General features: G+C 43.5%; 1 protein-coding gene across 3 annotated transcripts in view; it reads left to right on the top strand.

Moving 5' to 3' along the window:
• hdac11 (histone deacetylase 11) overlaps positions 1-27184 on the top strand; it is a 114690-nt gene that overhangs the window by 15480 nt on the left and 72026 nt on the right. For all 3 annotated transcript variants that reach the window (XM_033037202.1, XM_033037200.1, XM_033037201.1), the window contains one exon: positions 7065-7181. In XM_033037202.1, the coding sequence (XP_032893093.1) occupies positions 7065-7181 (117 nt within the window). The remainder of the gene's footprint in view (positions 1-7064; positions 7182-27184) is intronic.

Genomic DNA, 27184 nt, shown 5'->3' with positions numbered 1-27184 from the left:
ACCTTACAAAAATTTAGCAAGTAGAGGAAAAACATGTAAGCGGAATGAAATAAATAGTAGGGACATGACTAGTACACAAATTAAAGACAGAATTCAATTCAAAACACAATATGAGGCAATTCAAGCACAGATGAAAAGGGAGGGGGACGTGGGACTAAGGATAGGCAGAGGTGAAGAGATGGGTCTTGAGGCGGGACTGGAAGATGGTAAGGGACACGGAATAGCGGATCAGTTGGGGGAGGGAGTTCCAGAGCCTGGGAGCTGCCCTGGAGAAGGCTCTGTCCCCAAAACTGCGGAGGTTGGACTTGTGGATGGAGAGGAGACCGGCTAATGTGGATCTGAGGGATCTGAGGGACCGTGAGGGTTGGTAGGGGGAGAGGAGGTCAGTGAGATATGGGGGGGACAAATGGTGGAGGACTTTGTAGGTGAGGACCAGGATTTTGTAGGTGATCCGGTGGGAGATGGGAAGCCAGTGAAGTTGTTTGAGGACTGGAGTGATGTGATGCCAGGATTTGGTGTGGGTGATGAGTCGGGCGGCTGCGTTCTGGACCAGTTGGAGTCGGTTGATGTAGGTGGAGCTGATGCCAAGGAGAAGTGAGTTGCAGTAGTCCAGTCGGGAGGAGATGAAGGCATGGATGAGTCTTTCAGTAGCGGGAGGTGTGAGAGGGTCTGATTTTGGCGATGTTGCGGAGGTGAAAGAAGGAGGTTTTAATGACATGGCGGATGTGAGGCTCAAGGGAGAGGGTGGAATCAAAGATCACGCCAAGGTTGCGGGCCTGGGGAGATGGGGAGACAGTGGTGCCGTCAATGGTGAGAGTGGGGTTATTGATTTTGCTGAGTGTGGATTTGGAGCCTATGAGGAGGAATTCTGTTTTATCGCTGTAGAGTTTGAGGAAGTTATGTTGCATCCAGGTTTTTATAGCTGACAAACGTGTTGATATGGGAGAGGGGGGGGGGGGGGTTGTGGGGGGATTTGGTGCCGAGGTAGATCCTTAACATGTATAACATGTAGATCCTTAACATGTATAACATGTATAACAGAAACCCTTAGATAGTAACCTGGTGTAAGCACTGCCTCTGCATTCAACTTCCCGAGAGAAGCAAAGGCCACTGGCCGCTCTCTGTTATGTCTAAGATTAGGAAATTTAATAAAGACCTGGCAACTATATTTGGGATTTATTGACCTACATGGCACATTAAAATCGAAGATAGACACAAAATGCTGCAGTAACTCACCGGGACAGGCAGCATCTCTGGAGAGAAGGAATGGGTGATGTTTCGGGCCGAGACCCTTCTTCAGACACATTCCTGGCACATTAAAATGTTACGCAATGAATTCAAACACCACGCTGCCAAATCTTTGCTTTAATTATGTAATTAGGATAAAATTACTTTTGATTGCAAATTGTTTTCTTAGCAGTTATGTTTGATATAAACAATGATTATGCAAAGATATGGCAGTGTGATGGTAAACAGTTTAGCCTTAGAGAAATACAAATCATAGATCAAATGTTTGAGGCATCTAGGTTCTGCTGTAGCTGAAATAATTGCTCCAGGTATTAATGATTCTGCTTTTTCATGGTGTGCAATGACATTTATTTGTACATCATCAAATGTGAGATGGGATATGGAGCACATTAGGTAGCGTTTTAAACACAGTTTTAAATAAATCTTAACAATTTTTTTATATTTTAGAATGTTTAATGGTGGTATTAGGCAGTTAAATATGGGGATTGGAAAATTGTTGCAAACACAAAGTTATGCAATTTTCATTTGAAATTCCATAAACTTTTGTACCACTTTAATTGTTTTTGTTTTATGTACATTGCAGTGCAGCCTAGTTGAAATTCCATACCAGTATCTTTGGAAGTTTTGTTTTCTTGATTATTAGAGAGTTTTGTTGTGCTGGAAATGTTATCTTAAAACATCAGGAGATGCTGATTTATATTTAGCATTTACTTTGAGTCCAGGCTTGCTTACTGTGTGTGGGGGGAGGGGGTGACAATGATTGACAGGAATTAGTGTGGAAGCATTCAGCAACGTGATACATAGTCGTAGAGTGATACCGTGTGGAAACAGGCCCTTCGGCCCAACTCGCCCACACCGGCCAACAATGTCCCAGCTACACTTGTCCCACTTGCCTGTGCTTGGTCCATATCACTCCAAACCTGTCCTATCCATGTACCTGTCTAACTGTTTCTGAAACGATGGGATAGTCCCAGCCTCAACTACCTCCTCTGGCAGCTTGATCGATACAGAAAGGATAGCTCATTTAAAGCACATCTCTAATCTGTGCACTACTCCTTTCAGTGGAGCTGGGGTGTCTGCTAGCTCTGCAATTTCATCCCTGGACTAGTTTGAATAACAGAGCCCTCAACAGAATGCATTTGGCAGAGAATGTATACAAAGTAAAATGTTGTTTCCACATGTCAGAGGTTTTCCATGTCAGGTGTTATAGGGAGAAGGCAGGGACTATTATTGTTTTTTTGTGTGTGTACATATGTGTATTTGTGAGTGTGTGTGTGTGTGTGTGTATATATATTATATGTGTATTTGTGAGTGTGTGTGTGTGTATATATATATATATATACACACACTGAACTTTTGTTTCCTCTCGTTTATTATATTGTTTACAGTGTACTATGTTTACATATCCTGTTGTGTTGCTGCAAGTAACAATTTCATTGACGTATGGGACATATGACGATAAAATACTCTTGACTCTTGGGAATGGGCGGAGAGATAGAATAGCCATGATTGAATTGTGGAGTAGATATTATGGGCCAAATGACCTAATTCTACTCCTATAATTTATGAACATATTTTAACAAATAAACCTTTCCTAGCTGGAGTGAAACATAAACAAGGTACAGGATGGGATGCCTTTTTTTTGAATAACAAGCTGTCAGACCTTTTTCATCATTTTTCATGCTTTGAGATCACAGACACATGCCTATCATTTGTAAATTCAGTAAATACCAATTCTTGTACCTCTGACATTTCAAACAATGATGGCAGTTCCCTTTTATTAGTAAAGAAGGATTTTTGCTTCGGCTATGGAAGACTATTTTTTATGAAGTGCTTTCTATTAGTGGATATATTGTAGTTATCATATTGTTTCATGTAACTTTGAAGTTGTATTTTAATAACATCCGATGTAAATAATTATGATGAGGAATAACATGGCTTATTCAGTGAAATATATTATTTTTAACAAATGCTTCCAAAGCCATTTCTTTCTGAATTCCTGGTGTTGAATGCTGTCTATGGAAGTACATATATACCACTCATTTGTATGTTGAATAATTTGCTGCGATCCTTGCTCTCTTTGCATGGTGGACATATTTTTCAACATGATGTTTATTTTTATTAAATCTATTGTCCTGGAACGTAGAATGGATTTGCCAGTTTAAATTCTGTGAATGTATTCTCTTTTCTTGCTGCACACAGAACCATTTCTTGGAAGGCTCACAAGAGGTATCCCAGTCAATCTTGTGCTTCTGCTGCTTCCATGCTTGTAAAAGTGACTCAAACTTGAAAGCTAGTCCAAGATTGTGATCTTGTGCATAACATTTCTTTTGCCTGCGGTGATTAGTAGTGATTAAGATTAAACTTTTTTGCATTAACATTTTTCGTGGTTCAAAATTAAAGAAAAATGCAACCTTAATACAGATGAAGTTCACTGTTCTGTTAAGTAGAATGGGCCCAGTTCTCTACCCTTGCACAGGAAGTACAAAATTGGCGTTTTACCCTCATTAGGTACATGTGATTGATCTTAATGTCTGAGTTTTCTGATCAAATTCAAACTGTACCCAAGTTAATCTTAAATGGACATTTGGAAACTCTGTAGAAAGGAATTAATCATTGTTGAAGTGCAATTATTTTGCATTTTATCAGCAAGTAAAAGTTAACATTGCAGGCTTTTCATTGATTTTTTTGGTCCCAATAGTCATGGCAAATGCATGGCTATTTTGCATTTTTTTTAGATTAGTTTATGCACATGGGAAAAGCAGACCCTTTATAAAGGGTGCAATGGGCATGAGAGTTTATTTCCTAATTTTTAAAAGAAAATGTACGATAACAGCAACCACATTGCCAGTTGTTTTGCCATTGCAATGTGCATCGTTTTTCTTTCTAAAGAAATCGTATCCACGTGTGAAGGGGCAGGGAAATCTGGCCCTCTGTGTTGTATTCCAAGGTGTTCTTGTTAATTTTTTTTGGCATGCTGACTGTGCTTACTGCTTGTGTATGTTTTATGTTCATAAACATTAAAGGCAGAATTTTCATCTGTATATGAATAGGAAAATTATAACATTCCACAGTCTAAATCTCATATAATGTGAAAATAATCAGTAGCATAGCAGATATTTTGATTTATAATTTATGCTGGATTCATTGCAGTAGGGTATAATATCCACAGAAAAAGAAAAACATATGGACCTTAAAGTGGAAAGGGAAACTTGTTCTTGACATAGTTTTTGAATAATATAATTTAACAAAGTCACCCATTCCATTGCTTTAAAAGAAAATATATCTGCTGTTGGTAGGGTTTCTTTCTCCTCTCTCATTTAAAACAAAGATCTATCTATCCTGGAGATAGACCCAAATGTTGGAGTAAATTAGCGGGTCAGGCAGCATCTCTGGAGAAAAGGAATAGGTGATGTTTCGGGTCGAGACCCTTCTCCAGATGATCTATCTGTCCTGTTATCCAATAACTTGTACCTCAGTTTTATGGAGATATTGGCCAGTGAAGAAAACAATCTTTTATTTTGGGTTCAAATGTATTCCAGAGCATGAAAATTGTGTACATGTAAATATTGGACTGGATTTTTCCAATCTGACATATTTTGGGTAGAAGTTAATAGGTTAGTCTGGTGTGCATCCTCTTCCTTTAGTTGCTTCATGCCAAGTCCTTTAAAAGCTTTGGAAATCAAGTTCTTGAAGCAGTGCAGCCAATGCAATGCAAATATCTTCATTGCAATAGCTAGTTTTAGGGCAGCGCAGTGGCACAGCGGTAGAGTTGCTGCCTTACAGCGCTAGAGACTCGGGTTCGATCCTGACTACGGTGCTTGTTTGTACAGAGTTTGTGCGTTCTCCCCGTGACTTGTATGGGTTTTCTCTGAGATCTTCGGTTTCATAGAAACTAGGTGCAGAGGAGGCCATTCGGCCCTTTGAGCCAGCACCGCCATTCATTGTGATCATGGCTAATCATTCCCTATCAATAACCTGTGCCTGCCTTCTCCCCATATCCCTTAACTCCACTAGCCCCTAGAGCTCTATCTAACTCTCTCTTAAATCCATCCAGTGACTTGGCCTCCACTGCCCTCTGTGGCAGGGAATTCCATAAATTCACAACTCTCTGGGTGAAAAAGTTTTTTCTCACCTCAGTCTTAAATGACCTTTATTCCTATAATGACCTTTATAGGAAAATCCCCTTTATTCTATTTCCTCCCACACTCCAAAGGCATACAGGTTTGTAGGTTAATTGGCTTGGTATAAATGTAAAATTGTCCCTTGTGTGTGTATGTGTGTAGGATAGTGTTAATGTGTGGGGATAGCTGGTCGGTGCGGATTTGGTGGGCCACAGGGCCTGTTCCGCGCTGTATCTATAAATTAAACTAAAGCATAAACTAAAGCTATCAATCTCCAGTTTGGATATGCTTCACTTTGGATATGTTGATATGTTAAATGATTTATCTGGGTGTTCAGCCAAAATTAATTGGTACAGCATAAGAGATTTTAAAAGTGCTGGTGATGGATTAACTGCCAGCAGCTGATCTGAAATAGTACCCGGTAGACACCTTTTTAGAAATCTATTGCAAACTCATTTTGAATCTTATGATTTCTGCGAGTGTACATAGCAATTGGTAGGTGTTAAAATTACCACTATTAGTCATTTGAAAAGGCTTTAGTCGGACCAGTACCTTAATTGGCAGTGTGTGTTGCCATTTGCACATACAATTTCATTATTTTGTATTAAATATGAATGTTGTTGAATTAATTAACCACTTAACAAATAAGTGTCCTTTACGACTTGAAGTTCTCATTAATTTTTTAATTTCCCCGGTATAACGCATGCTGCAGCCAGCTCACCAACACCATTCTTATACAGTCCAAATGGCAGAGGTGGACACTAATAATGGTTTTAACAGGAACGTAGGGGCATTGGTGTTTAGCGTCAGATAGGACTATTGTAGGGCATCACAGTGAGTCCCAGAAAAGCTTTGCTGTGCAAATGGCAGCTTGTTGCCCACACCACTATTTCCTAATTATTTTGCCATACCAATGGGAGCTACCATTAAACTACGATTATAGTGGTGCAAGTTTGCCTGCTTTATTCAAAGGTTTGCTGTGTTTCGTCAAGGTGATGTGATAGTATTAACTGCCAACAATGGATCAAGTGAGATTTAAAGTTGCCAATGTATGTGGCTAAGTAAACTTGTTTATTTATTATGCAAAATAAAAACTAGCTTTGCCTTCTGGAAGTGAAGACGACAAAGAATAGGTATTTTTTGTAGCAGTTTTCAAACCAAATGGTGGTGAGAACATGCCATCATGGAGTCAATCGGAAATGTTAACGTTACTATTGCAATGTATTGGAAAAATGACCTCAGCTTTATGCTTCATTTTGTTTCTTTAAATTGTACAGGTGTGTGGAATAGTAGAAAATACAGTGGCTTTAATAGTTAAAACCGTGATACAAATCTACAGTAGATATATTTAATTAAGTATCTTGGGTTTAGTGTGCATTTCATCTAAATGGAAACTCAAACTTGTTTTTATTCACCAGTATTACCTATTAATTTTGATTAATTAATTAATTAGTTAGTTGTGAAATGCTTCGTAATGCTGTAATTGAAACATAATTTGTGTAACAATTGTGTAATATTAAGCAAATGGAATTTAAGAATGGCAATAAAACAGATTTCTGGCAGTGATTCTAAAAACATTAGAATTGCTTTTCATCCATTTTGACCTTGGATCCAATGTTCCTTTTTTATGATAGAATATTTACCTGATTGTAATAATAGCATCTAATATTCCATATATCCTTTTTTCTGCAGTGGTCATTCATAGTTGCCACTATTACTGAGATAATGCCTGTGGCTTTCCTGCCTAATTTTATCATCCAACGAAAAGTACTAAGACCATTCAGGACACAGACGGGTGGAACAATAATGGTAAGAAAATTATTTTACTTCAGGGCAGAGTTGCTACTGGTTTGTTCATGTTTGTAAACTTGCTTGTGGACTTTATCATTCTCCACCAAAACTTGGAGCTGTGCTAAATTCCCCTGCTGCGAGGGGATAAAAGTTTATTTTTACCTTCCCTTTTCAACATTGATGTCACATCCATTACAATGCAAATGACTGATCTTAACTCTCTCCCTTGGAAAAAGAGAAACATCAATATAACTAAGGTCTGTTCATGGAAATTCATTTGTACATGTCTCCACCCAAACGCCCAAATTGCACCCAATTGCAAATTACTAGTTGGAAAGTGAATGTAAAGCCCCTGTCCCACTTGCGTGTCTTTGGCACGCTAATTACGCGACCTCGTGGTCTTGTAGAGGCGCGACGGTCCCGCGAAGTTCGCGCGCGATTTCATGCGCCCGCACAGCCGTCTGGAGCGCGTGACATCATTTGAAGATGGACACAAAATGCTGGAGTAACTCAGCGGGTCAGGCAGCATCTCTGGAAAGAAGCAATGGGTGATGTTTTGGGTCGAGACTCTTCTTCAGTCTGAGTTACTTGTGCATTTTGTGTCTATCTTCAATTTTCTTGGCCCCGCTCTGGGAGTAGAAGTGGGGGCGGATCCGGATCCGCAATGGCCGTGAGCCCCAGGCCGAGCTCGGCGATCGTTTGCCAGCTTCTGCTGCTGTTGGCGGTGAGACGTTGCGTCGCGCCAGTGTCTTGGGCCTGTCCCACTGTGGCTATCAGTACCGCGACAGGCCGTTAGCGCACAAAGATTTCGTTCGCTACAAAAATTTCGGAGCGCCGCGTGATCTCGTGCACAACTATATACCCCTCCGCGCTTCTCAGTGGGACCGGCCCCGCGTGGCCACACGATGCCCATGCACCTCAACGCGACGACGAGGTCGCGTAATTTGCGTGCCATGGACATGTAAGTGGGACAGGCCCTTTAACTCATCAGCAGTAATTACAGTGAACACGTGACCAGCAGAAAACCATCACAACAGAATTTCATAGAAAGAGAACAAAATGCCTCAATCCTAATACTCAAATTCTCCCGACACCAGTATATGATGCCGAGAGCTCAGTTTTCCAGCGAGAATTCTATGTGCAATAGCAAAATCATGTTGTGTATAAATATTTGTGCTTATTAGATTAGATTAGATTAGATTAGATTCGGTTTATTGTCATTCAGACCTTTCGGTCTGAACGAAATTTTGTTTCCCTGCAGTCATACATATAATTTAAAAAATGGCAAAAACACACAATCAACACAAATTTAACATCCACCACAGTGAGTTCACCAAACACCTCCTCACTGTGGTGGAAGGCAAAAATCTTAAATTCTCTGTCTCTTCCCTCTTTGTTCTCCCTCTGCGCCGAGGCGACGGTTCAAACTCCGCTGCTGTTGCTGCCTCCGCCGCAACTCCAGGGCCGAGTCGGGTCCCCGCCGCCACCGCTGCCGCTGCCGCCACCACAGCTTCGGTGCCGAGCCGGGTCTCCGCTGCTGCCGCCGCCCCCGCTACAACTCCAGGGCCGAGCCGGGTCCCCGCCGCCGCTGCTGCCGCCGCCACAGCTCCAGGGCCGAGCCGGGTCCCCGCTGCCGCCGCTGCCGCCGCCACAACTTCGGTGCCGAGTCAGGTCTCCTCCGCCGCCGCTGCCGCTGCCGCCGCCACAGCTTCGGTGCCGAGTCAGGTCTCCGCTGCTGCCGCTGCCGCTGCCGCCGCCACAGCTCCAGGGCCGAGCCGGGTCCCCGCTGCCGCCGCCACAGCTTCGGTGCCGAGTCAGGTCTCCGCTGCCGCTGCTGCTACAGCTTCGGTGCCGCCAGCTCCGCCATTAGGCCTCAGCGCAGCCGGAGACGGGGAATACGACCGAAGAAAAAGTCGCATCCCCCCGAAGGAAGAGACCAAAGCATGTTTCTCCCACCCCACCCACACACATACACAACTTAATAAAACAAAATTAACTAAGACAATGGCACCAAGTGGCACAGATAAGGTATAGAAGTGTGAAAATGCACACCTCCACATTCAGGGACAGTTTCTTCCCAGCTGTTATTAGGCAACTGAACCATCCTGCCACAACTAGAGAGCAGTTCTGAACTACTATCTACCTCATTGGAGATCCTCTGACTATCTTTGATTGGACTTTACTGGCATTATCTTACACTAAACATTATTCACATTGTTCCCTTTATCATGTGTTTATACACTGTGAATGAATGTCTCACTTATAATCGTGTATTGTCCTGCTGATGACTGGTTTGCACGCAGCAAAGATTTTTCACCGAACCTCGGTACATGGGACAAGATGATGACAATGAATACGTTTATTGGCCAAGTATGTACACATACAAGGAATTTGCCTTGGTGCTCCGCTCGTAAGTAACAACACGACATACAGTAAACAATTAAGTATAAAACAAACATTAAGAATAAAACATAGTTTAAACATGTGAATTAATTGAAATAACAGAGCAAAAGGAGGCAAAAGGTTGGTTATTTACCACCAGGGGCGCCGGGGCGATGGCTGCCTTGTCGGCAGTCTGTTCGTTTTTTCATTCTTTTTGTTATTATTTAGTGTGTTCAAAGTTTGTGTAATGTTCTTCGGCTTGTTTTATGAGGGTGAGGGGATTGGGGGAAACTTTTTCAGGTTCTTACCTTGCCGGAGATGTGATTAATTTTTGGATCACATTCTCCGGGCGCTTTGCGGGCTTCCATCGCTGGAGCTGGAGGCCTCCTCGGACTGTCTTTGAGCCCTATCGCTGGGCGCGGACTTAACATTGGAGCTGACCCCTTGCCTGGGATTGCTCCCACCGCAACCATCGCGGACTTACCATCAAAAGCTCGCTGTCGGGAGAGGCTAGTCGGGAAGCTCCAACGTCGCGGAAGGTTCGACCAGCGCCCACACGAGGTTCGATTGCCCGGCGCGGGGGAGCTGATATCCCCCCGACGCGGGAGTTGATCGCCTCGACGCGGAAGGCCTGAATGCCGCCGGCTACAGGAGTCAAGATCGTCCCGTCAACGGGAGGTTAAGGCCCACGACCGAGGAAGAACTAAGGGAAGGACTTGAACTTTATTTCCTCTTCCATCACAGTGTGGAATGTGTAGGAGTTACTGTGGTGGATGTTCATGTTAAAATGTGTTTTTGACTGATCCGTTGCTTTTAATTGTATGACTGACCCGGCCAATGAAATTCCTCGTATGTTGCAAAACATACTTGGTGAATAAAGTGTGATTCTGATTCTGATTCTGATTGTGAGTGGAGCTACTGCTGGTGGAAAAAAGCTGTTTTTATGTCTGTCTGTGGCAGCTTTGACAGTCCGCAGTCACCTTTCAGAGGGAAGTGCTTCAAGGAGTTTGTGGCCAGGGTGAGAGGGGTCAGAGGTGATCTTACCCGCTCGCTTCCTGGCCCTTGCAGTGTACAGTTCGTCGATGGGGGGAAGGTCGTAGCAAACAACCTTCTCAGCTGATCAAACGATTCGCTGCAGCCTCCGGATGATGTGCTTGGTGGCTGAGCCAAACCAGACCATGATGGAGAAGGTGAGGACAGACTCTACGATGGCCATGTAGAATTGGACCATCGGTGCCTTTGGCAGATTGTGTTTCCTCAGCTGCCTCAGGAAGTACATCCTCTGTTGGGCCTTTTTGACTGTGGAGTCGATGGTAGCCCCCCCATTTAAGGTCCTTGGAGATGTTGGTTCCAAGGAACTTAAAAGACTACGCAGATGTGACTGTGGTGTTGTTGATGGTGAGTGGGGTGAGGGGAGGGGGAGTTCTCCTAAAGTCTACAATCAATTGCACTGTCTTAAGAGCATTGAGCTCCAGGTTGTTGCAATGGCACCAGGACGCGAGCTGTGTCACTTCCTGTCCGTAGGCAGATTCCTCCCCATCCTGCAATCAGTCCAATCACGGTTGTGTCATCCGTAAACTTGAGAAGCTTAACAGAGGGATCTGTGGAGGTGCAGTCGTTGGTGTAGAGAAAGGAGAGGGGAGGGGTACGCAGCCTTGCGGTGCTCCTATGTTGAGGGTCAGCGGGTCTGAGGTGCTTTCCCAGCCTCACATGCTGCTTCCTGTCTGTCGGGAAGTTGGTGATCCACCGACAGAGGGGTTCAGGCACAGTCAACTTGGAGAGTTTGGATGTGTAGTAGCTCTGGCACAATGGTGTTGAATGCAGCTAAAATCAACAAACAATATCCTTGCATAGCTCCCCAGGTGGTCTAGGTGCTGTAGGATGAAGTGCAGGGCGAGGTTAACTGCGTCATCCACAGACCTATTGGCCCGGTATGCAAACTGCAGACAGCAGGGGGTTTGTGATATTTTTCAGCTTGGCCAGCACAAGTCTTTCAAGAGTCTTCAAGACTACAGAGGTCAGTGTGACAGGCCTGTAGTCATTAAGACCAGTAATCCTTGTGTTTTTGGGTACAGGGACAATGGTGGAGACTTTGAAGCAGGCAGGGACAGTCGAGGTTTGCAGGGACTGGTTGAAAATGTCTGAGGGCAGAGAGGGAAACATTGTCCGGTCCTGGAGAACTTGAGGGCAGAGGGGGAAACATTGTCCGGTCCTGGAGATTTCTGGCTTTTCTGTCTTCTGAATAGCCTCTCCACCTCCTCTATTTCTATTGTTAGTGATGGAGAAGTGGCCAGACTGATGTTGTACAGCAAGGAGGGGGTGGGTAGTGGACGAGGGCCCAGTCTTTGCAGACTGGAGTGTTCAAGAAGGAACTGCAGATGCTGGAAGATCGAAGGTACACAAAATTCTGGAGAAACTCAGCGGGTGCAGCAGCATCTATGGAGCGAAGGAAATAGGCGACATTTCAGGCCTGAAGAAGGGTTTCGGCCCGAAACGTCGCCTATTTCCTTCCCTCCATAGATGCTGCTGCACCCGCTGAGTTTCTCCAGCATTTTTGTGTACCTTTGCAGACTGGAGTCAGGCTGTGAGTGGGTGATAAGTGGTGATTGGGGAGGAGAGGGGGGGAAGGGCCCAGTCTTTGCAGACTGGAGTCATGCTGTGTAAGTAGGTGTGAAGTGGTGATTGGGGAGGGGGTACCAGGGTTATGTTTCTGTTTATCGAACCTGCAGTGGAACTCGTGCAGGTCGTTGGTCAGCTGACGATTGTCCAAGGAAGCGGGTTTTTCCTCGTGTAGCTGGTGATTTCTTGCAAACACTTCCAAACTGAAGAAGAGTCATTAGCTGAGAACTGGCGCCTCAACTGCTGAGTCTGAGGAAGGGTCTTGACCCGAAACGTTGCCTGTTTCCTTCGCACCATAGATGCTGCCTCACCCGATACGTTTCTCCAGCTTTTTCGTCTACCCCCAACTTCTTAGAGTACCTTTCCTTGGCAGCTCTGATTCCTCTTCTCAGCTTGTACTTGGCCTGCCTGTAGAGGTCTACATCCCCACTCCTATAGGCCTCATCTTTAGACTGGCGGAGCTGTCTGAGTTCTGCTGTAAACCAGGGCTTGTCGTTGTTGAACCAGATCCGGGTCCTAGTGGGAATTCAACTGTCCTCACAAAAGCTGACATATGATGTCACAGTGTCTGTATATTCATGTATTCGTGTATTGTCTTGCCGATGACTGGTTGGCACGTAGCAAAGATTTTTCACCGAACCTCAGTACACGGGACAATAAATTAAATGAACTAATTAGCTTGTAAATAATTTTCTTTTACATGGCTGTCACCTTTATTATTTAATTCTACCTACTTATACATATGACACAACAGAAATCTGGATATGCTGATGTTAATTTGAATTTGGCACATAATTTGGGTTTAATCAACAGAACTGTAACACTAAAGTCAAATCTAGATGGAAACTGTAGGTTTGCAGTTCTGATAAACATTTGCTTGTGATAAGTTGCAGTGGTTTCATTTAATTGAGTCTACTGGCAGTAGCGTTAGGAAGCTCACAATATGGAGGCAGATGCTGCATTATTTGGCAGCTCAATTTGACAAATCTCACGTCGCAGGTAAAGAAGGACCTAACATTTGACTTCCTGATCAGCTATAAATGGACAAAGGGACTGGAATGACTTCCAGTCCCTTTGAATTCCCACTAGGACCCGGATTATGAAGATTATGAAGTTTAGCACTTAGGAAATTTGGAGAATTGCTTGATATGAAGAGTGGTCACTGATAACATATTGCGCTTGGCTGTTTCCTGTGAATATAAGATGTATTCATAGTATATTCTTATCCACTGTATATATTTTTGTTGTTGTATTTTTTTTAGTTTGGTTTGCAATTTGTGCCAGTCTGACAAGCACAAGTACCCATGAAGGGATGTTTGTGTTTGCACTGTACGATACTCGTTGTATTAACTCCCCTTGCATGCCATTGTGTTAACCAGATATTGAGCATGTGATGGATTAGTAACAAGATGAGCTAGTGTTGACTGTGCATTCAGCCATTCATCTATTCTCCTCATGAGTTTTTCCCTTCTATAAGTTCACCCCTCAGCCTCGTGTGGTCCATGGAATAAAGTTCTAGCCAACTCCTCCCATAATCTCAGGCCCTGTGGCCCTCGTAACATTTTTGTAAATCTTCTCTGCACCCTCTCCTGTTTATGGCATTTTTCCTTTGCTCCGAGCGGTCGTACCAATGTCTTGTGCTATTGTATCAAAATGTCCACTGTCTGAAACCAGTTGCTGGGAAATTGTCTCCCAACCTTGGCATCATTTTAATGGGAATTAGAAGCCGACATATTAGGAGGAAAACTTGGACACCATTTGCTCCCAGCCCAGTTGGCTTTGTGAAGTCCTCATGACAAACGTGGAGACTGGTATAAAATTGAACTATTCCACAGACTACTTGCCCAGTAACAACGGAATATGGTCAAAGCCCAGAGATTACAGCTGGGAGACAATGCTTCATATACCATCACAATCCTTAAACAATTCTAAAACAAAAACAGAAAATTCTGTAAATAACTCAGCAGGACTAGTTGCAACTGTGGGTAGAGTTAATGTTACATATCGGAGACCCTTTGATCAAACTGAAAAAGGACACACGCGTCAAGGGGTGCATAGAAAGGATCTACAGATTCTGGTTTATACTGAAGATCGACACAATGTGCTGGAATAACTCAGCGGGTCAGGCAGCATCTCTGGAGGAAAAGGATGAGTGGCGTTTTGCGTCTGGACACTTCTTCAGACTGAGTGTCGAGTGGAAGGAACTACAGATAAGTAAAGACCAGAAGAAAGTAGAGCCTGCAACAGATGACCAAGCAAGGTTGGAGCCTATAATGGCCTTTGTTGGCTAGGGAAGAGGTGATAACGAAAGGATACAAATATGTGAACAGTGGAACTAGTAGAACGACTAGGGTGAGAGAGGTGGGGGGGTGGTGGGATGCAGTGGGATGCAGGGTACTTGAAGTTAGAGAAATCAACGTTCATACCGCTGGGTTGTAAGTTGCCCAAGCGAAATATGATGTGGTGGCCCAAGCGAGCTGCAAGATGCTGAGGATGTGGGATGGTGATGTCACTGATGCGGTGAATCCAGGATAAGCTTCAAGCAGGGTTACTTGATCAATGAGTGAATGGGAGCAGTTAATGGAATGAGAACATAGGCAAAAGAATGTGGGAGTTGCAAATTGTACAGACGGAATACACATCCAAGATGTCCTCATTCTTTAGGGAATGGGGTTCCCCTCTACCATCGTAGATGAGGCCCTCACACGACTCTCTTCGGTACCTCGAAGATCCACCCTTGCTCCCCCTCCCCCTAGTCGCAACAGAGACAAGAGTCCCCCCCCTTAGTCCTTACCTTCCACCCCATCAGCCGTCACATACAACACATAATCCTTTGACATTTCCGCCACCTCCAACGGGATCCCACCACTAGCCACATCTTCCCATCTCCATCCCTTTCCGTTTTCCGCAGAGACCGTTCCCTCCGCAACTCCCTGGTTAACTCGTACCTTCACACTCAAACCACCCCTCCCCAGGTACCTTCCCCGCAACCACAGGAGATGCAACACCTGTCCCGATACCTCCTCCCTTGACTCTGTCCAGGATTCCGACAGTCCTTTCACAGGTTAGGCGGAGGTTCACTGGCACCTCCTACAACCTCATCTACTGTATCCGTTGTTCCAGCTGTGGACTCTTATACATCGGCGAGACCAAACGCAGAATTGGCGATCGATTTGCTGAACCCCTTCATTCAGTACGCCTGCACCTACCTGATCTCCCGGTTGCCAAACACTCTAACTCCCTTTTGCATTCTCATACTGACCTTTCTGTCCTGGGCCTCCTCCATTGTCAGAATGAGGCCAAATGCAAATTGCAGGAACAACACCTCGTATTTCGCTTGGGCAGCTTACAGCTCAGCGGTATGAATGTTGACTTCTCTAAATTTGTAACCCTTGCATCCCTTCTCTCTCAGTCCCACCCCCACCTTAGTAGTTTCACTGTCGTCCTGGTGAGTTTCATTGTCTGTATAAATCGTTAACACTTAGCCCACAGCCAACAATGGACAGTTTACTTGATCATCGTTACTTTTGGCATATCTTTCCTTTATTTGTTCCATATACTTAAAATATCACCGTCTGTATCTCTCGTTTCCATTTCCCCTGACTATCAGTCTGAAGAAGGGTCTCGACCTGACACATCACCTATTCCTTTTTCTCCAGAGACGCTGCCTGACCCACTGAGTTACTCCAGTTTTTGTGTCTATCTTCAGAAGGAAGACATGTCCAGAATGTTTTCCATTTCCAAGAGAGAAAAAAAAACAATGGGAAAATAATGGCTAATATCATAGATGGAAACAGATACAGGTTGAGAAGTCAGTTGCCAATGTGGTAGAATTCGATACTGAGTCAGAAGACTGCAATGTACCCAGATGAAGAGGTGTTGCTATTCCTCAAGCTTGAAGAAAGGTCTCGACCCGAAACGTCACCCATTTCTCCTCTCGTGAGATGCTGCCTGTCCCGCTTTTACTCTGGCATTTTGTGTCTATCCTCAAATTTATGTTGGGCCTCATTTGACAGCACAGGAGGCCACAGATTTAATAGGTGAGAATTTGGGGATAGGGTACTAAAATGGCAGGCAAAGGGATGGTCAGGGCTGGCCCTGCGGACTGAACGTAGATGCTCTGGAAAGCGATCTGCCATCTGCGTTTGGTTTCTTCAGAGTAGCGGAGACCACAATGTCAATGCCAAATGTGGTACACTAGGTTTAAAGAACTGAAAGTGAATCACTGCCTCACTTGGAAAGACTGCTTGGCTCCCAGGATAGGGAAGTGGAGATGAGAGAAGAGATGAAATGAAAGAGATTAAAGGACAAGTGTTGTATCACCTGCAGTAGCATGGGGAAGTGGTGTAAGAAAGGGGGTAGTTTGTGCAAATAAGTCTAATGAACAGGTCTAATCGCATCAGCAGGACAGATCGAGCAGAGGTGACAAATTAGTGGAGCACACGTGTAAGGGAGTAATTCTTGGACTCCTCCACAACATTGATGCTAAAACGCATGAGGTGTCACAGCAACAGGTCAAATATGGACAAGTGCGCTTTCCTTAATTATGACCGACCTTGAACACTATTTGGAAACAGCAGAAGTGATAAGGGTACAGAATTTATTTTATGTGGAGGCACTGCAGTCCTCCCTTTATGGTTGACGATGGTAGTGAACTAGCCACATTTCCAGCCAAAATCAATCCTCCAGTACTGGTACAACACCAACGCCAGTAACCATCTGACTACGTGGAACATTGACCATATGTCCTGTTCACAAAAAAACAGATGAATTCAATCTGATTACAGTTTTACACGTGCTTGATTTATGCGCTTATTCATTTAATTCCAAAGCCGGTTTACGCGCTCGTATTTTAAGAATAACGCGCTCAATTTTACACCTGGCAGCGTAGTTACTTACATGTTTAATTTATGAGTTTTTGAAATTACACCCTGCTTTACAAGAACGTAACCCCCCGTAAAATGCGAGGTGTCTGTAATTACCATGTAATCTGTCCATTCTCAACCATATGCGGAGTAAAGGACAAGGTCATTAATCATGCTATCAGGTGGCACTTCCTCAACAATAACCAATTCATTGATGCCCATTTTTAATTTTGCCTGGATATTCGGTTCCATTCCAATCTCATTCCAGACTGGGTCCAAATATGGGCACCTAAGCTGAATTCCAGAGACAAAGTAAAATGACCGAACTTGATATCGAGGCAGCATTTGACCAAGCCTGGTATCAAGACTCCACGGGAAAAATAAAGTTAAACGGCACCAAAGACTCTAATCCCTCTGTAGGAGTAATAACTCAAACAAAGGAAGATCATTGTTGTTGTCAGAGGTCAGTCAGTCCAGCTCAGGACATACCTCATGAGTTCCTTGGGCCAGTGTCCAAGACCCAATGATTTCTTCAGTGATCTTCCTTCAATCATAGGTCAGAATACGGAAGAAGACAAGCTATGGTAAGTTGCATAATCTCAGCAAGTGAAGCAGCCCATCCGTGCATGCGCAGAGCGAGACATAGACAACTTTCAGACATTGATAGATATGTGGCGTGTCACAGAAGGGCAAGGTAATGACCATCTCCAACAGAATAAAGTCAAATCATCAAATGTTGCCATTCAATGTCATGACTAACACCAAATTTGCTGCCATCAATATCCCCCGGGTCAATGTTGACTAGAAATTCAACTGGAATAACTGTATAAGCAGCATGACTGAAGGTACAAGCCAGAGGAAGATATCCTGTGGCAGGCGACTGTCCTGCTGATACCCCAACAGATCCACGCTCAACTAGCTTCAAAGCAGAGCATGGTGGAATTCTCTCTACTTGCCTCAATCAGTGTAGCTGCAACGATTCTCGTCCCTAAATCCCTTAAAGTGGCAACACAAAGAAGGCACGTGGTTGCTTCCATAGGTGTCTTAGAGTCAGGCAGTCGCGATGCAACTTTATAGGTTTGGCAGCATTTGAATTACTGCGTGCGGTTCTGGTCAGCCCATTATAGGAAGGATGTGGAGACTTTGGAAAAGATGCAGAGGAGGGTTACCAGAATGATGCCAGGATTAGGGAGCATTAGGCTACCAGGGAGAGGTTGGATAGACTTGGATTGTTTTTCCGGAACCTAAGGTAGGGTGGACAGTCAGAACCTTTTTCCCAGGATGGAGAAATCAAATACTAGAAGGCATAGGTTTAAGGCGAAAGAGCTAAGTGTGGGACATTAGTTTTTACACAGAGGGTGGTGAGTGCGTGGAACATGCTGCTGAAGGTGGCGTTTAAGAGACTTGGATCGGCGTATAGATATGTAGGGAATAGAGGGATATAGATCATGTGCAGGCAGATAAGAGTTGATCTTGACATCATGTTCGGCACAGATATTGTGGGTCATAGGTCTTGTTCTTTGGCAGTACAGTTCTATGTTGATCCAGGATAAAACAGCTCACTTGAATGGCATCGCATTAACTGCCCTAAGTATTCATTTTCTTCACCACCAGCACACAGTAACTTTTGTGTGTACCATCTACAAAATGCTCTGCAGTTAGTCGCCAAGCTACTCCAACAACAATCCCAAACACACAATCTTTACCATCAAGAAAGAAAGGGCAGCAGGTACATGGGATCGTTGGCACTTGCAGGCTACCCTATAAGTCTCCCACTGGCCTGATGTCAAAATATATTGCTGGTTGTCATTGAAGATAGACACAAAATGCTGGAGTAACTCAGCGGGACAGGCAGCATCTCTGGATAGAAGGAATGGGTGACGTTTCGGGTCGAGGCCCTTCTTCAGACTGATGAAGGGTCTCAACCCAAAACGTCACCCATTCCTTCTATCCTGAAAAAGGGTCTCGACCTGAAACGTCACCCATTCCTTCTCTCCAGAGATGCTGTCTGTCCCGCTGAGTTACTCCAGCATTTTGTGTCTATCTTGAATGTAAACCAGCATCTGCAGTTCCTTACTACACGCTGGCCTGTCATCTAAATCCTGGAAGCTCTTGCTGAGTTCTTCTTCTTGCGTATGGCGTGCCCCGCCTAAAGTTGTAGGACAACTTGTTCTATTTGACCTTATTTGATTGTGCACTCCTGGTTGATAGCATTCATCGAAACAGGGTGGACCACGTGAATGATGTAATCTCCCTACCCAAACTATAAGGTAGTACTACCTCACTAACAGAGCTGTAGTGGTTTAAAAAAAGGCCGCTTACTCTTGCCTTTTCAGATTCAGATTCAGATTCAGATTCAATTTTAATTGTCATTGTCAGTGTACAGTACAGAGACAACGAAATGCATTTGTAGGAGTATTAGGTGTGGGCAATAAATATTGATCTTGTCAGCAGGGCTCGGATCACCAAAATGAATTAAAATAATTTTTTGTTTATTGTTTAATTATTTTAAAGTGCATTAGTGTTTCGATTAATCAATTTTAAAAAGAATATATTTTGACTTCTATGGTTTTTAAATGTCTCTAAATGTCAGAGCTATTTAGAAACTGTTAAGATCTTTGGCAGTTTTGACAGGAGGCAGTGTTTGGTACCCAGCTGTGTATTTGTGAGAAGCCTGTCACTTTCTTCTCGGTAAGAGGACTGGCTCGTTGCTGTATGATGGGCGATGAGATATGGACCTCTTTCCACAAAATTGTCAGATATTCTGAAACATAAACATCTAATCGTTTGCCTGTCATGTCTCATTGCCAGATTCATATTTTAAAACTGCTGGCCAGAATTAGGTTGAAAAAAAGATTCATTTTGAAATGTAACTTCAGCATACAGCAGCAGCCTTTTTAACCCCAGTGCTCTGACCCGATGGCATCATGCAATAGATAAAACATTTTTCAGACAGGATTAAACAACGGATCCATCAAGTTTAACAGCCCAGCTTCCCTTTAGACTACCAATGCGTGGCAATTTAAATGCAAGAATCAGAATGCTTCCATCTTTAACACAAAGAGAAGGTTTTTTGTTTGGCTCCTGTAGATTCCACTTGCTGATATGTAGAGACTGACTTTAAGTTGTTAGACTCTGCATGCAAACCAGAATAATAATTGATACTGTTTTATAATTCCCTTTCTTCATCCCAGCTCTTCCTCTCCATTCAGATGAATGGGCCCACTGTTTACCTGGCAGATTTGGAGTTAGAGATATTATTTCCCATGCACAAAGCCATTTGTGGAGCATTTAACTATTTCATGCTTGATGGACATTGATAACATCTGAACTTAAGTGGGAAACTGACAGGAGATTTCTGTACAGGTTTGCAGAGGTATCCTCTTCTTTGGACACCTACGAGGTTCAATGTTGCTTGCTTTGTGTGGAATGGTGGACATTTCCCAGCAAAGTGTGGAATGGTAGACATTTCCAATTCAATGATTGTTAATTCTATTAGAGTCATAAGGTCATACAGTGATACATCGTGGAAACAGGCCCTTTGGCCCATCCTGCCTACACCAGCCAACATGTCCCAGCTGCAGGTAGACAAATGTGCTGGAGAAACTCAGTGGGTGCGGCAGCAACTATGGAGCGAAGGAAATAGGCAACGTTTCGGGCCGAAACCTTTCTTCAGAGCTGCAGGTCCCAGCTGCACTAGTCCCACCTGCCCGCGTTTGGTCCATATCCCTTTAAACCTGTCCTATCCATGTACCTGTCTAACTATTTCTTAAACCTTGGGTTAGTCCCAGCCTCAATTATCTCCTCCTGCAGCTTGTTCCATACACCCACCACCTTGAAGAAAGGTCTTGACCCAAAACGTCACCCATTCCTTCCCTCCAGAGATGCTGCCTGTCCCACACTTACTCCAGCACATTCAGAGATGTTCTTTAATTCTAGTATGGCTGACTGTTAATGATAGGTAGAACATAGAACATTATAGCACAAGAACAGGTCCTTCGGCACACAATATCTGTGGTGAACATCTACAGTGATTTCAGAAATATCACATTTACATAAGTATTCTGTCCCTTTGCTATGACACTCAAAATTGAGCTTAGGTTCATCATGTTTCCATTCATTATCCTTGAGATGTTTCTACAACGTGATTGGAGTCCACCAGTGGTAAATTAAATTGATTGGACATGATTTGTAAAGGCACACACCCCTCTATACAAGGTCCCACAGTTGACAGTGCATGTCAGAGCAAAAACCAAGCCATGAAGGCGAAGGAATTGTTCACAGACCTCCGAGACAGGATTGTGTCGAGACACAGATCTGCGGAAGGGTATAAAATAATTCCTGCATCATTGCAGGTCCTGAAGAGCACAGTCACCTCCGTCATTCATAAATAGAAAAACTTTGGAACCACCAGGACTCTTCATAGAGCTGGCCACCCGACCAAACTGAGCAATCAGCGGAGAAGAGCCTTTGTCAGGGAGGTGATCAAGAACTCACAGCTCCACAGTTCCTTTGTGGAGATGGGAGAACCTTCCAGAAGGACAACTATGTCTGCAGCACTACACCAATCAGGTCTTTATGGTAGAGTGGCCAGACGGAAGTCACTCCTCAGTAAAAGGCACATGACAGCCCACTTGGAGTTTGCCGAAAGGCATGAGAAACAAGATTCTCTGGTCTGATAAAACCAAGATTGAACTCTTTGGTCTGAATGCCAAGCATCACATCAGGAGGAAACCAGGCACCGCTCATCACCTGGCCAATACCATACCTACGGTGAAGCATGGTGGTGGCAGCATCATGCTGTGGGGATGTTTTTCAGCGGCAGGAACTGGGAGACTAGTCAGGATCGAGAGAAAGATGAACGGAGCAAAGTACAGAGAGATCCTTGATGAAAAGCTCCAGAATGTTCAGGACCTCAGCTCCAGAACGTTCAGGACCTCAGACTAAGCAAATAGCCAAGACAACGCAGGTATGGCTTCGTGACAAGTCTGTGAATGTCCTTGAGTGGCCCAGCCAGAGCCTGGACTTGAACCCGACCGAACATCTCTGGAGGGACCTGAAATAGCTGTGCATCGACTCTCCCCATCCAACCTGACAGAGCTTGAGAGGATCTGCAGAGATGAATGGGCGAAATTATCCAAATGCAGGTGTGCCAAGCTTGTAGCGTCATACCCAAGAAGACTTGAGGCCGTAATCGCTGCCAAAGGTGCCTCAACAAAGTACTGAGTAAATGGTCTGAATACTTATGTAAATGTGATATTTCAGTTATTTATTTTTAATTACTTTGCAAAAATTTCTAAACGCCTGTTTTCGCTTCTTCATTCTGGGGCATTGTGTGTAGATTGATGATAAAATAAATGAATTTAATCCACTTTAAAATAAGGCTGTAACATAACAAAATGTGGAAAAAGTGAAGGGGTCTGAATACTTTCTGAATACACTGTATGCCTCAGAATTCTATATACTTCTATCAGGTCTCCCCACAATCTCCAGCATTCCAGAGAAAACAATGCAACCTCTACCTGTAGCAAATGCTCCCTAATCCTGACAACATTCTGGGCAACCTCCTCCGCACCCTTTCCAAAGTCTCCACATCCTTCCTGTAAAGGGGTGAACAGAATCGCACGCAATATTCGATATGTGGCCTAACCAAAGTGCTATAAAGCTGCGTCATGACGTCCTGACTCGTGTACTCATTGCCTCTGCCCATGAAGGCAAGCCTTCGCACTCTATCTGCATGTGTTGTCACTTTCGGGGAGCCATGGACTTGGATCCCAAGATCCTTCTGTACGTCAATGTTGTTGAGGGTCATGCTCTTAATTGTATATTTTCCCTTTGCATTTGACCTCCCAAAGTACAACATCGCACTTGATTTCTATTACAGTTGTCCAAGGGGAAGAGGGGGGATTTATGGGGGAAAAACTGAAGAGACTTTTTGAAAATTCTGAATGAAGTAACATTTAAATATCCTTGTTGGAAAGCAGGAAAGAATAGAAGTTGTGACTTAGTTGTATTGTTGGTCGTATGGAGGTTATGAACACAAGATTTAAAGCAAAAGCACAAAAAGCACATATCAACACAAGCAGATAAAAGTGGATGAGGAGGGGGCAGGCAATTGAAATATTGGTTGATGAGTAATTCTCCAGATATTTACATAGTGTTCTAAGTATTGATTTTATGTTATGTAAAATTAAAAAAAAACAATTGCAGACAGGGCAATCTACATAAATATGGGATTAAGAACAGAATGCCCGATGCAATTAAAATCCTAGTGGAATATGGGTATAGAATTTTCTTAGTCGTTACAACACTATTAATTCTCCATTGCAAATATAAATATTAAGACAATTATAAACTATAGTATTTAATCCATTTTTATGAATCTATATGTTTATCATTCAACTGGGAATTTATGGATTTAGGAAATCCATTGTGATTTGATGTACTAAAAATAATGACATTCACCAACTCTGCACATGCAACGTAAGAAATGGCATAGATTTTATTGAAAGGGTATTCATCACAGTGCATGACATTGCTCTTGTCTGTTCTGGTCCATTGCTTAATGAGAATGGCAAGGCACAGTGCAGGCATAGACCTGACAGCCTAGATGCCTAGATCAGTGAACTAGAATCCCATTTTTTCAATTGGAGACGTGCTTCAAAAAAGATGAAGAACCTTTAAGCAATTGAATATCACAAAGCATCCTTTTCCAAGCCTTGTATTGTTGCAGATACAAAGAACCTCTGTATATATTTCTTCGGCATCTTGGAATTCATTTCAATTCCAGAGATATCAAATGGGCAAGTGAGGCATGAGACATAAATATAATAAAACTAGAATAAGTGGGACACGTTGGGTCTCATGTTCACACGGGAGGGCTGGTCCACCAACGCAATATTCTACTTCTCCACCAATTCCAATATTAGTGGCCAGTGGGGGGGGGGGGGGCTTTCTGGAGCGCTAGTATGGGTGTTGCGGGCCTAAGGGACTGGTTTCCAGAGGGCTAGTATGGATATTGTGGGCCAAATCGATTCTTGGGCTGTCAGCTCAGTCATTCAGGCCTGGTGGGCTGGCAGCTCAGTCACTCAGGTCCGGTAGGATGACAGCTCAGTCCCTTAGGCCTGGTGGGCTGGTAGCTCAGTCACTCGGGCCTGGTGGGCTGGCAGCTCAGTCACGCAGTTCACTCATGGCTATTCCTTGAAATTCCATTTCAAGCAGAGTGCAGGCCACCAAATTCAATTTCATAGCATCTCAAGCAGAGTGCAGGCCACCAAATTGCCAAACAACTCATTGCATTGTCATTAAGGGCTAACAAATCATTTATTGCAAGTACATTGCAGACTCACATTTCAGTTCATTCACAGCTTAGAATCACATTTGTGGACTCTCCCTCGCGATCTTCCAGAGTGACTGACTCGTGTCCAGGAATCCGAGGTTTTATAGTCCTGCACCCCCGGAAGGACTATAATCGTGGTGATTGACATGCGAGATGACCAATCAGCTGATCTCAAGGTTTTTTAAACTCATAACTTTTTTATTTTTCATCGATCGGGAAAATCCTCAGGGCTGCCTCAGCGGAGGAGGACTGTGAGGAAGGTGGCCCAAAATCATAGCGATATACAGCAGCGTTTTTTCTAAAATCAATAAACAGCGCAGACAAGAAGTGGTCAAGATGAGACTTTTAGTTATATAGATGTTGTATTATTTGATCAATGACCTTGCCTTCCATAAAAAAAGTGTCACTACATTTCCAGAGATAGGATTATTGACATCCTTTTGTCTCTTTTTCACCTCCAGCCATTGTCACTCATTCCACTTATTTTCCAATCACCAACACCACCCCCCCCTTTCCCCACCTGTATCCATCTATCACTTGTCAGGGTTTTCCCCTCACATGCCTCTCTTTTCCAGCTTACTCCCCCCCCCCCACTTGTCAGTCTGAAGAAGGGGCTTGACCTAAGACGTCATCTGTCCATTTTTCTATGCAGATTCTGCCTGACCTGCTGGCTTTCTCCAACAGCTTGTTATTTGCTCTGGAGAGATTGTGATTGATTTTACTGATGTTGAGTAGAACTGTGCTCAACTCTCCTTTACGATAGAGAAATTGCATTGAAATAATCAGGAGATATGGTTTTGTTCAGGAGTTCACTTGGCTGGAGAATTGCAGCGGTTAGTTCTAAAGGATAGGACAATTTTTATATTGTCTTTCTTATCCTCGTGACCCCTCCGAGTACTTTGGCAGTATTCAATGATCATTACTGTTACATTACTGGAACTAGGGCCATCAATTTTTTCAATAGCTCTTTCCACAAATCGTCATGCAAAAATAATCAGAAAATATGATCTTTGCAGCTGAAGTAACACTTTCATGGCCTGTGTTAATGTGCATCAGTTCAACTGGATCTCACGTGCCCAGAAGCTGGGATATTATGCTATCTCAACCAATCACCTTACCAAAATCTGGTAGAAACATAGAAACATAGAAAATAGGTGCAGGACTAGGCCATTCGGTCCTTCGAGACAGCACCGTCATTCAATATGATCATGGCTGATCATCCAAAATCAGTACCCCGTTCCTGCTTTCTCCCCATACCCCTTGATTCAGTTAGCCCCAAGAGCTAAAAGAGTTAGGCAATAAATCCTGAAGCATAAATCATTCTTTTGGATATCCTTAGTCAAATCCTTAAGGATAGTTCCCTTATACTATTTTCTAAATAATGTTTTAGGATCTTTTTTTCACCTGGGAATGCAGATGGAGACTGTAGCTTAAACAATGTTTCCTTCAGCAACCTAGGGTGCATCTTTGTGGACCTGGAAAGAAGTAGCCTAGAACAGTGCAGCATAGGAATGGCCCTTCGGCCCTCAATGTTTGTGCCGAACATGATGCTAAACTAAACATCTCATCTGCCTGTCCATAATCCTCAAAATGGAAGACAAAATGGGAGCAACTGGTATAGATTGTTCTGCCATCAGATATAATGAATGTGTTGAGCATGGAATGGAGTTCTGTAAGAACTATAGAGAGAGGACGACACCTTCTATTCTCATTCCAGTCGGGAGTTTGTTCTTTCCACTTTAGAGACGCAGCGAGACGCAGCGCAGTAGCAGGCCCTTCGGCCCCTCGTGTCTGTGCTATTCAGCGATCACCTCGTACACTAAGCTAAACACATTATGGACAATTTTACAATTTACCGAAGCCAATTCACATACAAACCTTTACGTCTTTGGAGTGTGGGAGGAAACTGGCGCAACCGGAAAAAACCTCATGTGGTCACAGGCTCCGTACAAGCTCCATACAGACAGCACCTGTAGTCAGGATCGAACCTATGTCTCTGGCATTGTAAGGCGGCAAATCTACCATTGCACCCCTGTGCTGCCCCAAATTTCTATTTATGTTCGGGTAACTGAAGTCCCTTCCTTTATTTCTGCTTTATATGACGTATTAGTTTTATATGAAGTATTAGTTCTGCCTTTTATTTTTGGAAATTTTGCTTCAGGCATTTAGGATCAGTTTGAGATCTCACTTTACAATGCAGCAAACTTTTTACCTTCAACTAATTTGATTCCGTTTTTGAACTATCTCTAAATGTATCTTATTAGATCTGTGAAATAATTTTGATCACACACGATATTCTCAACGTATTTTTAACTATCCTAGATTTCCTAAATACCTTGTCGACAAGAATACTGAGTTCCAAAATTGATGTTTAAGCCACTTCTCTATAAGAATTACTTTTGCCCAGAAATCTTAGAAGTGATCTTTAAAGGCACATGGGCAGTGCAATTTTGGATCTCCGCCCATTGCTGTATTTGTGCAATCAGCAGGCTTCTTCTCCCACACAAAATTAATTCATTTTTGATGGTGTTTAATGGGATTAATTATGGAAACGCAAGCAACATACCAAAATGAACTGAACTGAACTGAGGAGGTACTTTAACTTAATTCAATACAAAGAGCTGAAGAATGAGGTAGAGAAAAATGCTGGAGAAACTCAACAGTTGAGGCAGCATCTATGGAGCGAAGGAAATAGTCAACGTTTCGGGTCGAAACCCTTCTGTGGGATCATTCATGTTTACAAGAAATTAATTAAAAAGCATTTAATTGATGAGAACCTCATTTAAAAGTTTGCAGATGACACAAAGCTGGGTGGC

The sequence above is a fragment of the Amblyraja radiata genome, chromosome 18, assembly GCF_010909765.2.
Source record: "Amblyraja radiata isolate CabotCenter1 chromosome 18, sAmbRad1.1.pri, whole genome shotgun sequence".
In the NCBI taxonomy this organism is placed as follows: Eukaryota; Metazoa; Chordata; class Chondrichthyes; order Rajiformes; family Rajidae; genus Amblyraja; species Amblyraja radiata.
This window is presented reverse-complemented; position numbering and strand designations above follow the sequence as displayed.